The sequence below is a fragment of the Megascapheus bottae genome, chromosome 12 (assembly GCF_031878675.1).
Source record: "Megascapheus bottae isolate mThoBot1 chromosome 12, mThoBot2.hap1, whole genome shotgun sequence".
Classification (NCBI taxonomy): Eukaryota; Metazoa; Chordata; class Mammalia; order Rodentia; family Geomyidae; genus Megascapheus; species Megascapheus bottae.
Genome location: NC_143520.1, coordinates 26,911,788 through 26,927,962, shown reverse-complemented (window position 1 = coordinate 26,927,962; position 16,175 = coordinate 26,911,788). Strand labels below are relative to the sequence as shown.

The 16,175-nt window shown below is 35.7% G+C and overlaps 1 protein-coding gene across 5 annotated transcripts in view; it reads right to left on the bottom strand.

Annotated features, from left to right (window-relative positions):
* Positions 1-265: 265 nt before the first annotated feature.
* Positions 266-16,175, bottom strand: part of Cacnb4 (calcium voltage-gated channel auxiliary subunit beta 4) — a 244,120-nt gene continuing 228,210 nt past the window's right edge. For all 5 annotated transcript variants that reach the window (XM_090342841.1, XM_090342842.1, XM_090342844.1 and 2 more), the window contains 2 exons: positions 8,943-9,128; positions 266-6,601 (listed from right to left, as the gene is read on the bottom strand). In XM_090342841.1, coding sequence (XP_090198967.1) covers positions 6,341-6,601; positions 8,943-9,128 — 447 coding nt within the window. In that variant the 3' untranslated portion in view covers positions 266-6,340. The remainder of the gene's footprint in view (positions 6,602-8,942; positions 9,129-16,175) is intronic.

Genomic DNA, 16,175 nt, shown 5'->3' with positions numbered 1-16,175 from the left:
AGCTCAGAGCCTGGCTCTGTCCCTGAGCCTCTCTGTGCTCAAGCCTAGAGCTCTACCATGTGAGCAACAGCACCACTTCCAGCTTTTTCTGTTTATGTGGTACTAGGAAATCAAACCTAAGGCTTCATATCTCTAAGCCACATTCCCAGCCTTATAAAAACCATAATAATCTTTATAAAGATTTCTGTAATTTTTCAACAGATATCTAAAATAATATGAAGGAAAGGTATAACGCTGGTTTCAGTATTTGTTTTTTTCATTTATTATATAAAAGAAAAAATTAATGCAGTTGTTTTGTACACATTTAAATTCCATAAAACAAATCCATAGAAATTAGGAAACTGTATGCATGCGGTCTGCATTTTCTTTGTTAAGTGTCTTTGTTCACAAAAGTAACATCACATTTTCTCCCTTAAAGCCACTAAAAGCAGAGGGAGAATAAAACATGCAGCACTGTACACATTTGCATAGTATATTTTACCCAGCATGCCTTGTAGAATGCTACACATACCTATATAATAAAAGGGGATAAATCATTAAAATAAGGAATGAAAGTTTAAAGGAAAAAATTATTTGACAATGGCATTTCCCCTCTACTATACCAATGGAGATGGAACGTAACCTGGGATATCAGAAGAGTAGGGGAAATTTTATTTTTATATCATTTTTGCCATATTTATTTTAGTATGTTTTATATTAGTAACTTTTTAAAATTCCCATCCACCCCCTTCAAAAACAAAATGGATGGGCTTAAGTTTCAAAATAGTATCTGGTACTGAACAAATTAAATCCCAATATTTTTGTTTCATTGGGACATTTTTTTAAATTGATCTGTTAATTTGAGGTTGTGAAAAATACAAAAAAAAATTTCAAACATGTCCAAAGTTCAGAGGAGCCCTGTCACTTGCAGTGACATTTTGTAGTTGTTATTGAAGGAGAAGAAATAAAAACAGAAAATATACTGTGAGTCTTATCATAAAATAAAATTTAATAAGTTCATATACGGGAATAAAAGAAACTACATCCACAGATTGCAAGGCTATGAAAGAAATTGCTGGAAAAGCTTCACGCAGCAAGTTAAAAAGATGATAGGTAAAATAAATCAGATAAAACACAGAACCAAATCTATACACTTTTAAAAAATAGGACTGCCAAATTAACAGTGGATTTTGTGGTAAGTTGTGCTATAACAAATGTGCTTCTTTCTCCTCAACCTATTTTCATATTATTGGCAAAATATATATATATATTATAATTTTGTACTGTACAATATATATTTTTGCTACATTATTTTTTCTACTGCTAATGCAGAAGTAACAACATAGACTATTTTGGCAATAAAATGCTTTCATTTTTAATATCATCCCAGAAAATAGTGTAAGGCATATGAAAAATAGTTTGCAACAATATAGCGTTAATGATCCCACATCTGTAACACATCCCATATGCATACAGAGTTCACACTGATTTCATTTAAAACTGTGTGAAAATTACATGCAAGGAGGGCAAGAGAGGCCCCTACATAAATATAGACATAGCCATTTGTTGAGAAATGTAAGTATTCGAAGAGAACCAAGAACACTTACAACATATTGAAAAGCTAGAGGCCAGCCACTGTGTCTTCTCAGCTTAATCCCAATTTTCAAGTGAGGAAGTATCTGTGTCCAAACCACTCTAAATTCATTACTAACACTTTCTACCATCTTTCTGCAAACATTTAACATCTATCAAAAGAAACAAAGTTTCACATGAAACTATGACTCCCTAAAAACCCCAGGCTATTCATTTTTATTTATATGTTTTTCCATGGGAAGTGGGAGTTACAGCCCTTAAGATTGCCTGTTGAGATACTGTCTTGTCTTCTCATAATATCCCTCAATTACGTGTTGTGTTTGGGATTAAATTAGTCGAAAGTAGATAGAGACCGCTGCTATCAGAGGATGTGCTGCACTGGACAAAGACCCTTTTAATAAAAGAAGAAACTTTCAAAAAGAAATTTATGAATGCTAGATTTCTGACATCCCATATAAACCAATGTTACTGTCTTGACTAACTCAATTGCTTATTGATCATGATTATAATTTAAAAGAAGAGACAATTCTCTGTCACATACACACAAAATAAGGACCCTAGTTCACAGTTACAGTATTGACAATATTTAAAGACATAAAGGACTAATGAAATAAAGTCTATTACATAATTTCTTATAAAGTGTCCCACAGTCATTCAAAGATGAGTCGTATATAATAAAAAAAATCAACATGCAACACTGTCATAAACGACAAAGGCAGAAATATAAAAGAAATAAGGATTACATAAGCATTTATTTCAACATTGTTATGGTTTGTTCCCATTATACCAGAGTCCAAGATGCTCTTGGCATCCACAGAAATCAAAAATCAAGAAAATTTGAATTTGCAAACCAGCCGCATTTAAACATTATGCATTTAAACATACTGTTTTTCAGACCCAGCACTAGGGCATTACAACATATTGAACACAAAGGTAGTTTCTTCATGGTTTTGCTCGTTTCCTATGATTTTTTTGTTCAGTTACCACATCTTGACTCCACTGTGAATCACTTAAAAAAAATCATCAACAAGGAAGAAATGAAAGGGTGATAAAGCATCATGGGATTCTAACACTTCATACTTTTAGTTTTGCAGCGAGGTTAGCAGCAAGGTTAAAAATTTGATGATTGTCTTTTGATGACAAATAATCTTAATTTGATGAGTACTCTTTCCACTTAAAGACAGACTGTCTTTTTTAGAGAAGATATAGAAAAAATATTGCTATGCAGAGCAATTTGTATAGGGTATCATATTGTTTTGCACTTTTCTTTAGCAAATATGAAAATAAAATTATATAACTAAGAAAATATATGAACATGTGAATCAAGTTTGCCTAGAAACATTGCTAACTGATATCTTGGGTCGCAATAATGTTTTGTGATATGTTCATTTAAAGAGCTAAAATTTCCAAAACATCTTTTGCCAGTTTCCTTCTCTCCCTTTTACTGCCTCTACTGTCTATTATGAATTTTAAGGCCCCCACACTGAAGACAAGTTCAAGTATGCAGGTATGAAAAGAGGTTAACATTCCAAAAATACATTTTTGCAAGAACAACAATAATAATTAGAGTAAATAACAAATCACTTAAAGGGAACAAATACTTGTTTCCAAATTTGTTTCACATTTAAAAAGTTCATTTCATTAAGGACAAAATGCAATAACTTATAGAGTCACAAAATTAAGACTCTCTTCCTGGTTAAGACCATTAGTCTAAATTGTTAACAATTCCAATCTTATTACCAATAAAACTAACTGTATAAAGATAAGAGGGAATCCAGTCAGTCACAAACTTGTCTAAGTGCTGCACTAAGTACTAGAGTAAACAAGGTAACATTGTTGGTTATGGTTCTGGAGTCACATTATGGCCTTGAGAGTTAACAGCAAGATAAAAAAAACTCCATTCCTTTCTTTTCCATGACTACATTTCCACAGTGTGACATTATTATGTCTTTGGACTGAAACTAAAGAATTCTAATATGTGGTTTATACAACAAATTAAAACAACTTTAAAATATTATAAGATTTGTTTCTCCTGCTTATCATTATTTGTTATTTTAAAATAATTCAAAACAAGGTATTACTGAAATACATATTTTCCAAAGGTGCTTAATGTGCTTGGAAAAAAAAAACTTTAGTATATATCTTGATGTTAGTATCATTTACATAATAAATTCTAAGGCTTTAAAAGAAAGGAAAATGTGCATCTCTTATTCATTTGAAGAAGATAAAACATTATAGAAGAAAAGTGAAAAAGATGTCAAATAAAAGAGAAATGTTAAGTATATCATCAAGAAAATATACATTATACCCTTTCAAAGATTGTTAGCTTTTGAATAATAATGAAAAGCGAAATGGGTATGGGCATGAGATGGATAGGTCCTGTGTACAGTTATTGAATGGAACTCCCTCTTCATCAGTATTACATGAAGATTTGAAGCAAGAGCTGAGAGGCTTTAAAAAACATGTGACTTCCAAAAAGACTTTCACTGACTAGGAAATATATAGAAAATGCTGTTACAGCTACCTGCCATAAAATGTAAATACCTTAAAGTAGTTAAAATGACCAAATTGCTAAAGCTACCACAGAAAAAGCTGGACAGCTGTCTAATCTAAATTTATACACCTTGGTGCACTCTTTGCAATTAAGTACTTTAATGCACACAAACAAGAAACCAGTAAAGCATATAGAAAATGTTTTGGCTAATGTTTTCTTTCTCATGCAAATATGTGCTGTACATGTGATATAGTTTTGTTTGCTGGAAAATGCTTTTCTGTGTTTTAACAAAGTATTCAGTAATGGCAGGTTATATGTTGAGTAAAGAGCCTTGTGCTATAGCTCTTCTAAATGTATGAACTGAAAATTTTGTAAGCTTCACTAGACAAAAAAAAAAGAACTGCACAAGCCAGTACCACATGTTAACTTTGAAATTTTACTGAGCCCATGTTGATTTGTATTGATGGATGGAGGAGATGACATACAGAATTGTAGGCACCTTCATGATAAGCTAAACAGGTTCATGACAGGTTATATACCATGGACAAGGGGAAGGATATATGGTAGGCTGAAGTGGGTTTGAAGATATGTATAACTAATGAGAACATGACATGTATTTTCTCATCAGAAAAATGACTGAACTGGCACATGCTTTGAAAGCCTAAATATAGAACAACTTAAGGGAAGACAAGTTAACATAACATAAAATTAATTATGTTTTCAAAAACATGCTTCGTGACATGAGCTAGTAGAAAATGTGGCTGCATTTTAGAAAATGCACACATTGTAGAACTTTAGAAACAGGACTCCTTTCATAAAGACATTTGTATCTTATATAAAGGGGTCAATAATTTCTTGAATCATAGTGAATCTAAGTATTTCTTGATAAGACATGGGTCACTAAGTCTATAACTATAATCAACTCCCAAGAACCTGAATAGTTCAGTGATGAGGGGTGTTCACTATAAATAAGACAAAGTTATTTATAATTTTCTGCATTAAAATGTTATTCTTTTAGTGAATCAACATATTCTGAATGTATATGTTAGTTTTGTTTTTTACTACAAAGTATTAAATGCATCAATTCTTTGAACCTTTTCCAGTTTATCATGTAATTTGAATGTGTTCCAAGAAAATTTTAAAGAAATTTAGCATGTTTTAAAACTTTGCTGAAGGGCTAGACATTCAGCTAAACCAAAAACAGAGACTGAGTGAAGGGATGGGAGGACACTCCACTGTGTTGGCAGGAAATACTGACCTGATGCATGTGGTAAGTGGGCTGAATGAACTCCCAGGATGATACCAAGTCCTTGCTATCTGACTTCAGATCCCCATATATGTGTAGTTGTGCTCAGATTGATTAAAGATGAAATACCATTCGTTTTCCATTTCTTATATAACCAGCTATTCTTGGGTTCTCTTTATTTTCTTTCCCATTGCTGAAAAAATGTTGAGGTTTTTCTTCTCCTTTTTTTTTTTGCCAACTTCAAACAAGCTCACAATACTAACTGAACAGAAAGCAAAACAAAAAACAAAAAACAAAAAAAACCCAAAACACTTTGAATACAACAGCTATGCCAGGAAAGGAAGAAAAATATTAAAATCTGAGGAGACTATAAATTTCTGCATTAAGATTTCTAACTTTTTTGGCACTATCAGTATATTTGGTAAGTTTGAAAAGCCATTCTGGCAACATTGAAGTATATTAAAATGTTTATACATTCCAACTGCAAGAGTAAATTTAGCTTCCAGCAAATAAATACAATAGCTGGTTTTGGTTTCTGTTGGTATTGTGAATTTCTTATTATTTAGGTTTATTTTTTTTCCTGATTATTCAATAGGTTTTAACATGCTCAAGTAGACTTCCAGTCAATTCACCCAAATTCCAACAGGAATTGGTTTATAAATTGGTTCCAACTGGAACTGGTCATTTGGAATTTCCAGCATGGGAAATTATTTTGTATGTGCCTTGATAAATACCCTAAAATTACAAATTGATGCATCTAAATCTGTGAAGAAAACAAAAGGTACTGTTATGTAAATGTTACACTTAGAAATATCTATATGACTGGGCATCTACTATTCATCTAGGTTCAAGGGCATAATGTACTCTTTTTTTTTTTTTTTTTTTTTGCCCCTTACTTAGCATCAACTGACCATCAGCCCACAGCACAATAATGGTGCTGTGCTTGCCAAGTTAAATGATTGTTTTATCCGAGCAGTGCTATGACAAATTGTCAACAAATGAATATTTTTTATGCTGTTTCGGCAGCCTCAAAGCCTATGTCGGGAGTCATGGCTGTATCCTGCAGGTGAGCCTCGGTTCCTGTGTGGTTTGTATGTGTCCTGGTATGAGTCAGGGTAATCTTCTTCCACAAGAGGATAATGATCTCGGCTATGCTGAGAACTGGAAGACAAGCGGTTCCTACTCTTCCGAGCTCTCTCGTTGTGATAGTTTTCATCAGAGGTCATTAGACTTCGTCTTTCAATTGGAGAGTTCTCTGTGGAGTGGTTGCTGTGCCTCATCCGCTGACTCTAAAAAAAATCAGGTATTAATGTAGGCCAGCCTCATACATGTAAACATGTACATGTCATAAAATGTAAACATGTTAGAGATGCATATTATATACATGTAAGTACACAAACCTTTAGACCCATTCAATGAGTCATGACTAAATATCTCCATGAATAAAGCATAGTGAGAAACAGATAGTCTGTCCAAAATATCTGGTCTTATTTATTTGGGACACATAAAGGTGTGTTTGACAGCACTGACAGCTGCATGCCTATGCTTTCTACTGAAAAAGCAGAATTGAAAATTGGCCATTACATGGAAGTTAATGCATTTAGGAAGGCTTAAATATTTCATTTCTTTTACAAAACATGGGGTTATTTTGCTAGTGGAACATGAAGTTCAGAGTAATATCTATTCTTTTACTCCTCTCTTGAACTGGTAAGATCTTTCTCCTCCAAAATCACACACTTTGTATTAATCTAGCTGAACATAGCTTTATATATTTAAAAATATTTTATGAAACGATTTGTACAGTCCATGAAATAATGTGTCTGTTACAACATTCTACCTAAATATTCCACTTGCAGCAATATTCTTTAAAGGAGTATGTAATGATATAGAACCAGCTAACTGATGCTTTCAAAAATCTTTATTCCTTAACTGAGATAGCCTAAAAAAGTAATCTTGAGATATAAACCAAATTCTTCTAATATTAGTAATTGAAAGTAACATGGTAGGACAATTATTTGATGGGTCAGAAAATGAGATCGGAAATTTCTCTTTTCACTATGGGAAACAGGTATCTGTATGTGTTTACTAGCTTAGGAATGTCGAAGGATCCTGACACAAGTCAATCTTCCACAGAGTCTACTGGGGCTTAACATAGAAATTCAATGAGTCACAGACTGTGTCATTAATCTCAGCCAGGTATCAAACAATTAAGTGCCTATTATGACAGGAAGAAGTAGGGCACAGGATAAAGGGCACCACATTACTCATTAGTGAAACTGGGAGAACAACTGTAGGTGGATGTCTTGGAGATGTTGTATCCAGTGTGTTGTATTCATAAACAAAGTGCAATGTGCTACTAGTCCCACATCACAGAGGCTTAGTGTTCCATACCTTCACACCAATCCCAGTTCAAAGCCAACACAAAATAGTCAATGAAAATGTTTCACTCTGATCAGCATTATGAAGCGAAATAAGACAAAACTGATACATACACTCAAACATGTCTAGTCTCAAAAGAAATTCTTTTTATAGTCATTTTCTCTATTTTGCTGCAGTTTTGCAGCAAAGCCAAACAGTTGTAATAGTGTTTCAATTTATCTCAGTTAACTTTATAAAAATCTTCAAGTTCAGCTATCATTATAGCCTATTAAGACTAAAGAAGTCATGATGCCAGACAACACAACTGATTACATGTTCTTCAGTCAGCTAGGGGTTGGCCAGCTTCCAACAGCTACATGATAAATGGTAAATAGTAATTTAGGTCAAAAGGCAGGAATCATTTTGTGTCCTGCTTCTGGCTCTCTATCAGAGCAGTAGAAGAGAAAAGCTCCTGACCCTGTCCCAAACTTCCCCAAATGACATTCATCGTAGCCACTGAGCCAGATGCACCCTAGAATCCCCTCCCCCTCAAAAAAACATTCTATCTTGTGCAAGATGTAGAACAGGTCCAGCAGCTATAGTTGAGGAAAGGCAAAAGGCTCATTTGTCTCTAAATATTTAGCTAGCCAGCCAATGTGCCTGACATTTTCACTATCATATACTTTTTAAGAAGTGTCATATATAAGTTGTGAACAGTTGCCCTGTATAGACATTAAGTCTATCAAGAGCTACTTTATCTAAGTAGAACCCATTTTAAATTCCCAGAGAGCAGCTGGTGGCATGTAATCCTGGCCACTCAGGAGGATGAGATCTGAGGATTGTGGTTCAAAGCTCAGGAAAGCCCATGAATTCTTATCTTCAATTAACAACCAGAAAAGCTGGCAGTAGAGCTGTGGCTCAAGTGGTACAGTGCTGGCCTTGAGCAAAATTTCTCAGGAACAGCATACAGGCTCCAAGTTCAAGCCCAGGACCAGCACACATATACACTCCTACCCTTCCCCACCCCCGCATTATAATCACAATCACAATCACAATTACAGGGAGCAAAGTCCTCCAGTCAGGGTGATTCTCTGGGTAGTTTCCTTTAGAATTGGTGATCATTCCAATTTGTGTTAATATAATGTGCTCCTATGATTCCCTCCTCATGTTGAGAATATTTCCTCATCTTCTATTTAACCTATCTTCAACTTACCTCTCTATAGAATATGAAAGGTAAGGTTGTAAAAGTTACAAGTAAAATAGTGACAATACCTGTAACCCAGAAATTGCAGTAGGATATGGTGAGAGTGCTGTGGAGCCCAAATTCCTTCCCAGCAATGGAGTCATCGGGGTGCTACTGGTTGTGTGAGTGGCCCGCCAATATGCCTCAAGGTACTCTCCGAGATGTTCGCATGCATCCTCAAGCTGATTCTCATCCAGTATGACATCAAACATTTCCTGGAGACGACAAGAAAATCCCTTTTCTTCCTAAACTAGAATTTTGCCAATGAAATCTAACATTCCATATATCCCATATATTCCATAATTTGAAGGAATACATTGGTAGTTTCTCAAGTTAGTAAGCAAGGAATTCCAGTTATCTGGAGCAGGAAAATCAGAGGGGAAGGGATGGAGGGAGGGAAGGAGGGAGCGTTTATTAACTTACTTGAATTTTTCATTATTTAAGGAATAAATAGTAAGTGCAGAAAATCTATCCATTGGAATAAACTCCTCCTAAGGTGAAAGGAACAGCACTTACTTAAAAACTTTTCAGAAGGCTTATGAAACAGATTTTTTTTCCGTCTCATGATAAGATGCAAGGAAAGAAAGTGCAGTCACTATTCCTACTTTAAGCTAATTATGCAAGATGGTTTAAAAAATATCAAGGGAGTGTTTAATTGTAGAACAAGTATCATACAAGAAACATCCAGTATCTGTATTTCTTTCATCAAACTTTGCTTGATATCTGTCCTGTAATTGGCTGTTCTTTAGGCCCAAGGGAAATAGAATGGCTCTTCTGTTATGGCCATGTGGCTAGGAGCAAAACAGGGTATACCTAAAATATAGACTTCTTGGAGGGACAGTCAGAAAGCCTGGGCACTTCACAAAAAGAAAAGCCAATTCACAGGTGGTAGTAAACCTCATAAAAGCAAGGGGGTGGTGGTGAATCAAGTCTTCAGTCACTGCATTGAAATAAATTCCCTCTCCCACCACCTCTACTACTATCCACCTGCTTTTATGAGCTCATTTGAACAAGTTAAGAACCTCTTGATAATGAATCAAATTCATGGCTAATGCCAGGAACACTGACATTGCTGAATGGAGGGAAGTAACTGGAAGGTGGAGGTGTCTCAATTGACTCATTCTCTTTAGTGCTTAGAACAGGGGCTCCTAGAAGCAGATGTCACCATAGAAACTATCTCGCCCCCAATATTTACTCTTTATTTTTAGTGCAGCAGATTGAACCCAGAACTCTGGCATGCTAAGCACATACTCTACCTCTGAGCTACACCCCCAGCCTACTGTGTAAATGCTCCATTACATCAATCTTCTCTGAAAATTTTGACCCCATGTTGCAATGTTTGAAGGTTCTTTGAGTAGGGAAATAATAAGTGACTTAAATCTAAACTGATTCATGTTGGAAAGGACTCAGTTCAATTTATATAGGGAAAAAACACAAGAACATTTATCATTTGAATTTCTGTGTTTTTTTTTTGCATATTTTCATTCCTAAAATATTTACATAATACTGATTCCATGCCAGGTATGATGGATATTTGGTGGCAAAAACAAACAAACAAAACACCACAAAATAAGACATCATCGGAAGTTGAAGAGGCACACAAATATTAAAATCAAATTGAGGGGATAGGTAGGGAGGGGAGAGATGGGGAGAACGATGAAAGGAAGAATCCTTGATATTGATCAAGATGTGTTGAATTCACAAAGTGACATGTTGAATTGAAACCCCTTTGTACAAATAAAAGATAATAACAAAAATCATAATCATAAAAATACTAAAAGCCATAATAATCCATATCACATTAGGATTTCAACTCCAAACACTGCAAAGGCAGAGCCACTTAATATTTGAATCAGTTAATGTTCTGGATCTAGAAAGGAGCTCTAGAGAAATTGTAAGTTAAATGAAGATTCTACCTGTAGAAGAAAGAAACCATTCCCTCAAAAGATGGAGACAACACCTTTGAACATATATTGAGCATGTAACCTTTATTGAACATATATCCTTACCAGCAATCTATTTCCCATCAAGTAACCCAAAGGAGTTTCTGCCTCTTGCAGAAAAGACTCTTTTCTGCATTCGTTTTCACTTTCCACAGTCATAAAGAGAGATTTGATTCTGAGGGCTGTCTACATGCTCCACTGAAGACAGTGGCATTGGACTACTGCCTTGAGTGAAACAAGAAGACTTCCACTCAAAAAGCAACCACAGCCTCAGATGACACAGGAAGATAAAGGGGAAATGGATGCACCAATCAGATGACCGCTCTAGCTTCCACAGGCTGTGTCCCACGAATTCTAGACTCCCTGTGATGTTAAGCCTGCTGTCACTGTATTTATATTTACTAAAATATTAGATTGCACAGGTATCATTCAATAGTGTGGGTTTTGGACCCAATAAGTCATTTTCTTGCCTTCTTAAAGTCATAGATGAAATAATTGTTCAGAGATTTAATCAGGATATAACAGGATACATTGTATGCATACATGGAAATGTCAATGAAACCTTGTTGTACCACTAATATCTGCTAACTAAAATGTTATTTAAAAAGTAAAGTAGGAAAATGGGATCATATCAAGCTGAGAAGCTTTCAGAGAGCAAAATAAACAGGACTAATAGATAATCTATAGAATAAGAGAGAATATTTGCAAATGGTCTGTCAACTGAGGAGCTGACATCACAGTTATATAATATACTCAGAAAAATGAACACTGGGAAAAAAAGAAACAATCCAGAAAAAATAAAGGGAGGGGGTGGTTAAAAAGGATTAAAAATGTAGCTCAGTGGAGAGCACCTGTCTAGCAGACAGCAGGCCCTGGGTTAAATCCTTAGCAACATACACATACATATACACAGAAAAAGAAAAGAAAAAAAAGGAAGGAAGGTCCAGGCACCAGGGACTCATGCCTATAATCATAGCTACTTTGAAAGCTGAAATCTGAGAATCTGCTTTCAATGTCACCCACAAGCAGGAAAGTCCAGGAGACTCTTATCTCTGATTAATCACACATATACAGTATAAATAAAGTTGTGGCTCAAGTGGTAAAGTGCTAGACATGAAGGAAAAAAGCTCAGAGACAGCACTCAGGATCTGAGTTCAAGGCCCATGACTGGCACACATACAAAAAAAGGAAAGATAGAAAATGAGCTAAATTTGGAACTAAGCAAACGGACTTACAAATGGCCAATAAAGTGAAACAGGGCTGGGAGTTTGGCCTAGTGGTAGAGTGCTTGCCTAGCATGCATGAAGACCCAGGTTCAATTCCTCGGTACCATATACATAGAAAAAAGCTGGGAGTGGTGCTGAGGCTCAAGTGGTAGAATGCTAGCCTTGAGAAAATCCTAGGACAGTGATCAGGCCCTGAGCCCAAGCCCAGGACCAGCAAAAAAAAAAAAAAAAGTGAAACACTGTCCAGTCTCACTAATCATCTGAGAAATGGAAATCCAAACCCCAGTCAGGTGTTATTTCATTCTAGTTAGAATGGCTATCATTAAAAAGAACAAGACATGGCAAATAGTGACGAGGACACAGAGAAATAGAAACTTAAATAGTTGCTAGAATACAAATCAACACTGATAAGATAATAGTATAAATAGTATACATAGTATAAAGATTCCTCAAGAAAACTGAACTATATTATGATCCAGTAATTCCATTTCTGGGTATATATACAGAGGAGATAAAATATTAGTGGCAAACAGACCTATGGCCACCTAATCTTTGACAAGGGAGCCAAAAAAATAGAATGGAAGAAAGACAGCCTCTTCAACAAGTTGTGCTGGCAGAACTGGTTAAGCACCTGCAGAAAACTAAAGCTGGATCCTTCTTTGTCACCTTGCACTAGAATTAACTCCAAATGGATCAAAGACCTGGAGGTAAAAGCTGACACACTGAAAACTCTACAGGAAGGAATAGGAGATACACTAGGCCTCCTTGGCACAGGTCGAAACTTTCTTAATAAGGACCAAGAATCACAACAAATCAGAGAAAGGCTGGATAAATGGGACTGCATTAAACTGCAGAGCTTTTGTATGGCAAAGGACATAGCTAGTAAACTAATCAGGAAGCCTACAGAGTGGGAGAAGATCTTCACCAACCAAATAACGGACAAAGGCCTTATATCTAAAATATACCAACAACTCAAAAAATTGAATCACTCCAAAACTAACCTCCAAAGTAACAACCATCCCATTAAAAGATGGGCCAAAGACTTAAAGAGAGTCTTCTCTGAAGAAGAAACAAAAATGGCCTATAGACACATGAAGAAATGCTCAACATCTCTGGTCATAAAAGAAATGCAAATCAAAACAACTCTAAGATTCCACCTCACTCCAGCTAGAATGGCCAGGATCAGGAAAACGAATGACAACAGATGCTGGAGGGGATGTGGCCAGGAGGGATCACTACTACACTGTTGGTGGGAGTGCAAACTCATTCAACCACTATGGCAAGCAGTGTGGCAGTGCCTCAAAAGGCTAAACATAGAACTCCCCTATGACCCAGCAATTCCACTACTTGGCATTTACCCAATTGTCCAGAAACAAGGACATACTAAACCCACTAGCACAACAATGTTCACTGCAGCACTATTCACTATAGCAAAGATATGGAACCAACCTAGATGTCCCTCAGTTGATGAGTGGATCAACAAGCTGTGGTATTTGTACACAATGGAATTCTATGCTGCTGTCAGAAAGAATGACATCGCCCCATTTGTTAGGAAATGGAAAGACTTAGAAAAAATCATATTAAGTGAAGTAAGCCAGACTCAAAGGAACTTAGGCTCAATGGTTTCCCTCATTCGTCATAATCAGTAGAAACCTTGGGCTCTACTAGCAGAGATTTGCAATAGAGCAAAATCTTGATACATAAGGACATATAATGTGAAGCTAATTGAAAGGACCTCCAGGATAGTGAAACAAAAGCCATATAATGAATGATTGTTGTCCTTAATGTACTATGTTGTCTCTCATCTCTTTTGTTGTCCCTTGGTTATCTCATATTGGTATAGTATCTCACTTTGTTATCTGATATATTGAATTTATTTGTATTTGGATATTTGAAATTCGATAGGGAAGGGGGGAAAACCAAGACGGGTGGGGGGTGTGTGGGGGGGAGGGAAACGGGTACCAAGACATGTGAAAGGGTATCAACGTATGTGAATTAATGCACCTTCCATCTGACAAATATCATGTAACCCTTTTACTAATTACAATAAAAAAAATAAAAAAATATTAGTGGCAAAAAGTAGCTTTCACCCAACCTTTATTGCAGCATTACTCACAAAAGCCAAAACATGGAAACCATATGCCCTCCAGTGGATGAAAATGTGGTATATTTATACAATGGAATATTTCTCAGCTATAAAAAATAATAATGAAATCTTATTTTTATCATATGATCAAGATACATCAGGGTACACTGTATATGTATACAGAAATATCAGTGAAACTTTTACAACTAATACATGCTAACTGAATGTCATTTAAAAAGTAGAAGTAGGGAAATAGGATATCAAACTGTAATGGGATGGAACTAGAAAATGCTATGCTGTTTAAAACCAGTTAGACATAGGAAGAATACTATGTGTTCTCACTCATTTATGAAAACTGGTGAATCAACCCTACTGAAGTATCGAATACAATAGTGCACACTAGAAATATAGAAGGGCAGGTGAGAAGGGAACAGAAAGATATTCAAAGGGGTTTTTAGGTTCAGGAGAGGTAGGAGAAGTAAAGATAAAATAGGGTAATGGGATAATGAGTGGATGGCATAATCATTGTTATGTATGTATGCAAATATGCAAGTGACCCCATGAATTTATACTAATATATATGCTAATAAAATGTAAATAAAACTAAATAACAGCAATGAAGAAGAAAAAAGCAAAAAGGTAAAAACAGGAAAGCAGTGTCCATGGCCCTTGGCTATTTTACATCTTGTACTCTCAATACTGTAGCCACGTTATATTAGAAGCAGTTTGAAGAAAGCATTCTCTTTACCAATGAATAGAATTTGAGTACACTAAGTATGGCTGTTTTTAAAAGTGCAACCATTATTTGAAATAGGATAGGGAAGGGTGGAAAACAAGATGAGGGGCAGGGGTGAGGGGAGGGAAATGGGGACCAAGACATAAGAAATGTTTGTGAAGTAATGCACCTTCTATGTGGTGAATATAATGTAACCCTTCTATTAATTACAATAAAAATATATGAAAACCATTTATTGCAAACTATGCTTTTGCACTACTAAGAGATAGCTATGTGGTAGAAGATGGCTTGAAATTGCATTTAGTCTTCCAAAGACACATAACAGGGAAAATGCAAATTTTAGATTCACAATGAATACTGACATGGGTATCTTGTCAACTGGAAAGAATTACACACCGCTATATTTGGCTACAGATTTTTTTGTGTGTGTTTATAGACCAAAGTACTAGCAAATCAGTATAAGGGGCTTAAAAAATCACACAAGAAATTAAAGGAGAAAAAAAGTCAACGGATTGCATAAACCAGCTTTGGTGATTTAAAAAAGTAAATAGATAGGGGCCAGGAGTTTAGCCTAGGGGTAGAGTGCTTGCCTAGCATGCACGAAGACCTTGATTCTTCCGTACTACATACATAGAAAAAAAGCCAGAAATGGTGCTGTGGCTCAAGTGGTAAAGCTCTTGAGAAAACCCAAGGACAGTGCCCAGGCCCTGAGTTCAAGATCCAGGACTGGCAAAAAAATATAAATTAATTAATAAAATAAAAATTAATAAATAAAACATTTAATATCTAAAAGTAAATAATTAACTCCTTGCTATGCAGCAGGTGAGGCCCACAGCATGAACATAGGAGGCAGAGAGCCATTTAATCAGCAAGATTAAGGCAGTAAACAGCTCCCACTCAGGGACACTATGTCCTTGGTGAAAGCCCAGGCTAAGGATGACAAGAGATGTTTTCAAATCACTGTCACAACCAACACCTCTGACATTCCAGGATAAGATATTTTTTTCAGTTGGAGTAGGTGGACGTGGTGTGGCTGCCAAAGTAAATACGTAGGCAATAGATACGTCAAAACAAACTATCACAAATTCAGGCACAGCAGGTCTCTATTCTGGGTAAGCATTTACAGAAAAAATTAAACACTAAAGCCTTGTAAATAACTAAGCATAAAAGACATGTAGACCATAGAACAACTATGGCAGGGAATAAAGGGAAAGAAATGGAGAAAATTTGAAATGTCTTTCCCCAGTAATTCATTTAACCACCTGTCTGGC